This window comes from Micromesistius poutassou, assembly GCF_964030765.1.
Source record: "Micromesistius poutassou genome assembly, chromosome: 5".
NCBI lineage: Eukaryota > Metazoa > Chordata > Actinopteri > Gadiformes > Gadidae > Micromesistius > Micromesistius poutassou.
In genome coordinates this window covers 1606762-1614261 of record NC_140275.1, presented here as the reverse complement: position 1 = coordinate 1614261, position 7500 = coordinate 1606762, and the positions used below count along the sequence as shown (strand labels likewise).

Below are 7500 nucleotides of genomic sequence, written 5' to 3'. Positions count from 1 at the left end.
CATAATAAAAGCCTTTTTTCTTTTATTAATTAATTAATTCATTAAGTATGCTTTTTTTTTTTACTTTGTAGGTCAGCCAAGGTCAACAAACACAATTTATGTTTTTGTCTATATTTGGATTATATGGTTAGACAGATAATAGGATAATAATAATAATAAACTAATTGACAGGGTTATACAATTGCTTACTATTTCACATGCTGTGCTCTGATTCTGATCAAATAGTATTGACTGGTGGGAAATAAGATACAAAACTCTTTACTCATAATTTCGGTGAGTTATTGGTTACAGTACAGTGGCACATGGAAATCATTATTTAGATTGATGGCTTTTATTCCACTGGATGGAGAAATAATATATGAATGACAACTCATTTTCTGGGGATTAGAATTGGCATTTTGTGGTTAAAGAAAGGGTTTTCTTAATGAAAAATATCTGAAAACAAATGATGCTGTTGTGAGAGTCATTGTGGTCATTGTTAAGAAGGATGCCTTTGGTTTTCTTGAATAAACATTTAGGATAAACATTTAGGATTATTGTTAGTTTACAGAAGTTATTTTTCAGCCAACAAAATATTAAAATGTTGAAACATGTCTGTTATTGTCATTTGATGATAATTAACCCATCCGACTTGTCAGACACTATTAGCCTTTAGGGATGTTGGATAAAAAAAAACACACACACACACACACACACACACACACACACACACACACACACACACACACACACACACACACACACAAACACACATACAATGGCCAAAAGGCCAGTGTAATTCCTTGTGTTCATCATTTCTGTACCTCGTCTAACAGTGCGTGTTAATAAAGATTGAGCTGGCTTGGACTGTGCCATTGTGTTGAAATTCCCATCATCACAGCAGAGTCCAACTACAGTAATTATAGAGTAGTTTTATTGTCATGCCTCAGAGTTGACTGATTACAAAAACGGCATACTCGTTGTGATTTCAAATATGTACTTTGGCATAATAGAGGCAGTTTTTTAATCACAGCGTACTAATTAGCACACACACTCCACCTATTTCAGTGCCACACCCCCCACACACCTCCAAGAATTCACTTGATTTGTGAAATGTTTTCACTTTTTCACTTTTTCAAATTTCGCTTTTCACCTTCCTTCTCTTTTTTTTCATTCCTTCCTCTTTTCTTTCTTCTGAGAGAAATTAGATACGGTATATAATTGAAAAAGACGTAAAGAAACATAAAACCAAAGCATATTACATTACGTGCCATGATGAGGCTTAAGAAGGGTATTTTGATCATTTCTACAGTAGTCACTCTGGTGTTGATTTGAAACCTTTACTTTCTACAGGTAACCAGTGCCAGGCAAGTTTGTGTTCACCAAGTACGCCCTTTCAAATCCCCTCCACTGGTAACACGGTCGGTTGGAACAACTATGAAGCAAAAGGGAAAGCGAAAGAGCCGTTTACCCAGATTTGAGTCTTCCAGCAAACTTTAGATATTCATCTAAATTCAGATATGTGAGAGTAGGACGAGGGTAAGAAAACGCAAATGTATCTTCCTCTCAACACTCTAGGGCAGTGGAATGTACCCTTTTTAATGCTTTTTATAAAAGGTGTTAAATCATTCAACAACCCTAGTGTAGAACTTTTTTCATGTCAAGTAAAACCAGATTGCCGCCTTGATGTCAATGCTGAATAATTCATTGGGGAAAACTGTGAAAATCATCAAGGTGAAAAGCAAAACCTTTTCTATTTTCTAAGCATACTGGTTATTGGTTAGTCAGATACAAGTCATTACTCATTTCTCAGCCAACTCAGAAAAGCATTGTATTGCAAAATATTGCAATACATACTACTGAAAAATACAATTTTGGACTTCGATTTTGGAACTATATTTATTTTGGAATAAAAAAAAGTCAGATCTAAATAAATTCTTTCAAATTCATCGGCCAACTCAAGTCAGAAAAGATGGCACGACATTCAGTGAAACACGGGCATCAATATGTCTCTTCAATATGAGCTCTGTTTTTTGGGATGATTTTCTTTGATTATGATTGTACTATCTATTATAGCATACTAGTATTATCCTGGAAATCCAGAGAGCACAATTTGAATTTGCTCAGCGAGTCACTCTGGGAACGAGCAATATACTCACTCCCTGATTCCCCTGGTTCCGAACATTAACCAATCACATCGGTGTATCTGATATAAGCAGTCCAAAAGCGTTGCTATTTTACTGACCGGATACGGCAAGAGTCTTATCTATTGGTTAGCTCTGCTGGTCTGGATATGTCACCCCTTGTATTCTTCTGATTGGTCGTAGTATTATCCAATTGCGTGGAGTGACATTTTCAAATGGATGCTTGGTGCCGCCCCTCGAGTTGGGCCATTTTCATTACTCGTTGCCAAACCCTACAGCTTTCTAGATGTGGGTCTGGATTTCCAGGCTATACTAGTACATGGATTGCTGAATCATTCATTGGGCAAACATACAATTTCCAACATGGTGAACTTGGTACACTGCACAACATATTTTGTACTAATTTGTAATAAATGTAATAATAATATTTTATATTAACTAAATCCATCAGCTTACTCAAGTCAGAAAAGATTGCACAACATTCGAATGAAACATGGAAATCAATATCTTCAACATGTGCTCCGTATGTTATTTTGGAATGATTTATTTTAAATATCTATTCAAAAGATATATTGTACTATTACAGTAAAGCATACTAGTATATGGGTTGGTTATTTTGTACCATCATCCACATTGCTACAACAACAGCAGCAGCAACAACTAGCATAATAATCAGTACTGAGAGGGCATCTCCCTCTTACAGCCTCAGGAAATGTAAAAAAGTTCACAAGAGCACTGGTGACTCACAGCAAGAGCACTACCTTTGGAATAACAAAAAATAGCTCTAAGTCTAACTTTTTATGCAGGTTTTTTCATCAGAGAGACAAAGGACCCTCTTCTTAGCTATACCCCTTCTACCGGCACAATAGGGAAACAAATCGACAAACTGCTGTTTCCGCTGAGAGAAGAATGGATGTTGGTATGTTATGTGTGGTGGTGATAAAGCAAAAGAAGATGAAAGCATTTTGTAGTCAAATGAATTGTACCGATGCCATCCAGAGGCTCACAACAAGGGTTACAACAAAAGCAGAAGGAGAATAAATGTGGGATTGTCAAACGTTTCTTTTCAGAAGGGACACCCATACATTCTTTGAAAATTATTATTTTAAGAAAGAGAGGAGAGAAAGAAGGAAATAAAGATAGAAAGAATGAAAAGAAAGAAAGAGCGAAAGAGAGAAATAATGAAATAGAGAGAGAAAGAAAGAAAGAGAGAGAGAAAGAAAGAAAAGAGAGAGAATGAAAGCAAGAAAGAAATAAGAAAGAAAGAAGAAAGAAGAAAGAAAGAAAGAAAGAATGAAAGAAACAATGAAGGAAAGAATAAATCATTTAAAAATGAATCTGCTATCACGGGTTAGCTATGGGAGTTTTTTGTTTAATTAGCTGTGAAAATATTTTTTGGGCTAATGGTTAGCTGGTGGGTTCGGCCTTCAAAGCGACAAAGCAGCGACTTTGCAAAGTCCCTTAATAGATCAGAGTTATAGACAGGCTAATTTCATAGTGGAAACCATTACGACAGTCGCTAATGACTACATGGTTAATGACTATTTGGGCAACACTTCACAATGCAGGCGCTGCAGCTTGTTAACTCAGGTGCCAGTGCACCATGTGTGCCTGTGTAAATGGAGGAATCCCAGCAGAATGGATGTGCGTGTTTGAGTGGTGGGCCTAATGCTCTCTGATTTGGAGCCAATGAACACAGTCCCTCTGAGAACACAAAGAATAATATGGGTGAAGAAATGGCACTGTGGCACAAAAGGTGTTGTCACTCAAGCTTGTGCTGAGTGATTGGGTTTGTGCCGCTCCCTAGCGCACTACGCTACGATGAGGAGCTGTCCAAATGACCGTAAGCTCCAGAAATATGAATGTAAAGAGAAATATAAACCATGAACCGGGACTGGCAAGCGTGTCGAAGCAGTCACAGACAGCCTAAATGTTCAGTAAGAATAGAGGGAAATACTTGCAGGATTATTTATTCATCTTTTCATTGTACCTAGGAAGAACATCTCAAACATTGATGCCATTCCATTTGGTATTTCATACTCTGTTGTGCTTTATTATTAACGTTTGCACTCACCGACTCCCATAATATGCCAGCCCACGGTTTTGCACTCTGGCCATTCCAGAATTAAGTCGTCTCTTATATATGCCCTTTCTCAAGGTTTCCTCCTCCATCTTCTGTGTGTGTGTGTGTGTGTCTGTGTGTGTGTGTGTGTGTGTGTGTGTGTGTGTGTGTGTGTGTGTGTGTGTGTGTGTGTGTGTGTGTGTGTATGTGTTGTCGTTGGAGAGGTTATTTGCTTCCTGTTTGAGGCCTAAGGGTTCGGGGTTGCCGTCAAATTCCATCTGAATGTGTTTGTTTGAAGCCCTTTGAGAGTGCGACTCTGATAAAGGGCTGTATAAATACACCTGACTTGGCTGACGCAGCCGGTGCCGCGCATTCCCCCGCGTTCCGCCTCCAGGTGGATTCAATAAGGGACCGTCAGAAGTGCTAATCACTGTTCTCGGAGTGGACATCAAAAGCTTTGTGATATTAACAAAAAATACACCAAACGCAGATCCTGTTCGCGCTCAACGGCACCAAAGCAGGCATTGATTACACACGTCCGAAGGAAAGTTTGTAAGATGCATTGCTGAACAAAAAAAAAAGATAATCCGTGCCCCAAGCAATCAACATGAGAGTGTATTAGTTTCGGAAAATATGAAATATCCCAGTGGTTATGGAAAGCGCCGGAAAGGGAAGGTGTAGGCCTATGTAAATGAAGTTGTTGAGCTCTGTGCGTGCCCAGAGGCTAAAGAAATCCTGAGTCATGTTTGGAAAGTCAATTATGTGAGGCATAAATCCTTTTGATTACCGCCATCAACCAGGCAGGCATATTATAAATACCTCCCATCAGAGGCGTGGCAATGATGAAGAGGACGGGATGAAGAAGGCCTCCCCTAGTCCTTTGAACTCCCCTCACAATGGGGGGTCTTGTCAAGATAATGTATGGCTTCCGTTATACAGAACAAAAAACAGCTATATAAAAAAAGGCAGTGTGCCATAAAAGGGGGGTGTATTTTATATCCTCAGACCTCACCCCGAACAGCATGTATTTCCATCAGACAGAGGAGATGAAATACGTTTACATGCTGGGAGGGAGGATAAGACCCCACCGCAGAGTACTACCAACAAAACATCGCCCTCTCAACACCTCTCCACACTCTCCTCAGTCTGACACGGTGTCGGTGGGGAGAGTGTAAAGTGTGTAAAACCGGACCCAGGTGAAGGCTATTCTCTGTGCTGGGCGAGGGTGCCTTGACCTGTAGCCCACGCGGCTACCGTCCGTCTGCGTCCTCCACCCGAGCACAAACACTACAAACGCCGCACACACACAATGCAGTCTGATTAAAGTCTTTTTTTTTTTTTTTTTTTCAGTCACATGTAGCCCAGGAAAGAAAACCTCTCCTGGGTAGCGGAGCACGGGGGCCGCGTTGATTTACCCCCAGCGGCTCGCGTGAGGTTTTAATGGTGACACCGAGCACAGAGCGGAAGGAAATACAGCCGCTGTCTGCAGAGGGATTGACCAAAAAGCAGGCAGTGGACGTGACATTAATCAAAGGCTCCGCCGCTATATTCAGCGGGGGAGAATTATTCGGGCACATCAATAACACAACAATGTCGTCATCAACAAAGCTTTATAAATTGCAGTTGAAGTATACATTCACCACACACAGGATGCCTATTACCCCACGTTGTCTACAGTGATAACAGGAAACAATAGGAAACGATCCACGGAAATGAACATCATCGATGACACGGATTGACGATAAGTGGAATCGGACCGCTGGACGACGTTTCACACTGAAATAAAAAACAACAATAGTCCTGAGACTTTACACTGTATTCAGCTCCTCCCTTTCCCAAGAAGAACTGAGGTAGAATATTTCATATCGTAAAATGAATTGGAATAAAATCTCATCATCTGTAATTGAATAAGGTCATGCACAGTATCCCAGGACGCACTGCTTCTCCTTCTGCGATGCTCGTCCTACTCTAGGGTTTATATTTGAAGCAGTTTGAATCGCCACACTGGTGACAATAAGCTGCCATGGCTGCTCCACACAAAGACACACTGCCCCTCGAGTCTCCGGAGTGGGGAATGTGTGTGTGTGTGTGTGTGTGTGTGTGGATGTGTGGATGTGCGTTGATGTATGTGTGTATGTGTATGTGTGTGTGGCGTGTGAGCATGCACGCATATACTCACACACGCATGCCACACATATAGACATACACATACACATGCACACACATGCATGCACACACATGTACACACACACACAACCACACACACACACACACACACACACACACGCAGAAGCAGATACAAGCACACACATACACACAGATATACACACACACACACACACACACACATACACACACACACACACACACACACACACACACTCACACTCACACTCACACACTCACACTTACACTCACACTCACACTCACACTCTCTCACACACACACACACACACACACACACTGTAATTCCTTTGCGAGGAAGCCTACAGAGTGAGTAGGATCCAGATGATTTGAATGAATGTAACATATCCACGGTTTCATTGTCCGTTCCAGTCCATTTCTACAAGAAGGTAGAGCTCTGTTCTCTCACAAAGTCCCTCTCGTAGGTCTCTCATAGAATTAACATATCATTTTTTATACATAAAGTATCACATCAAGTCAGTCCGGGCCAGTTCTCTCAAAGAGGGACCTCTCCCAATTTAAACCCCCCACTAACACCAGCGTTATCTATCAAACTGGACGCAGCGTAGACATGCATTTCTTTAACATTTTGCAAGACCATAAGATGGATCTCATGGAAAACCGGTCGATGTCATTTCCACCTAGCTTGCAATTGCCCCTTAAGAAAAAAGCCCACAAACATTCTGGGAGGTGTGTTGGGAGTCGGACCTCAGACCTCACACTCTATGGAGCCTGAGATGGTGCAGGTGCAGGGCCTGGCCTCGCCCACCAGGGAGTCCATGGTCTCCGAGTTGGAATGGTAAGTCAGGTAGTACTCCTGCAGCTGGGAGTTCACGTCCACCTCCTGCTTGTGGGCTTTTTTCCTGCGCTTGTGGTTGACCGAGTGCTGCTGCAGCTGTCTCATGGTGCTGGGATAGCGCCTCCAGGACACATAAATAACCAGCAGGATCAATGACACCGACAGAAACAGAGCAACACTGCCCGCAATGATCTTGTGGAATGCCATGTGCTCAAACTCAGGCTCCGGGGCCAACGTCGTCGACCAGGCTCCGGGATACGTGGGCCCTGGGGAGGAGGTGGTGTCCGGAGCCCGGGTGGTGGCCCGTCCCCGGCCCGTCGCGGTGACGGAGG

The 7500-nt window shown here is 42.0% G+C and overlaps 1 protein-coding gene across 1 annotated transcript in view; it reads right to left on the bottom strand.

Moving 5' to 3' along the window:
- Window positions 1-7078: 7078 nt before the first annotated feature.
- LOC311343008 (leucine-rich repeat transmembrane neuronal protein 4-like) overlaps window positions 7079-7500 on the bottom strand; it is a gene marked incomplete at both ends in the record, with an annotated part of 1959 nt that continues 1537 nt past the window's right edge. Inside the window, one exon of the mRNA XM_084467859.1 lies at window positions 7079-7500. This exon is cut by the window's right edge and continues 1221 nt beyond it. Within this exon, the coding sequence (XP_084323985.1) occupies window positions 7079-7500 (422 nt within the window).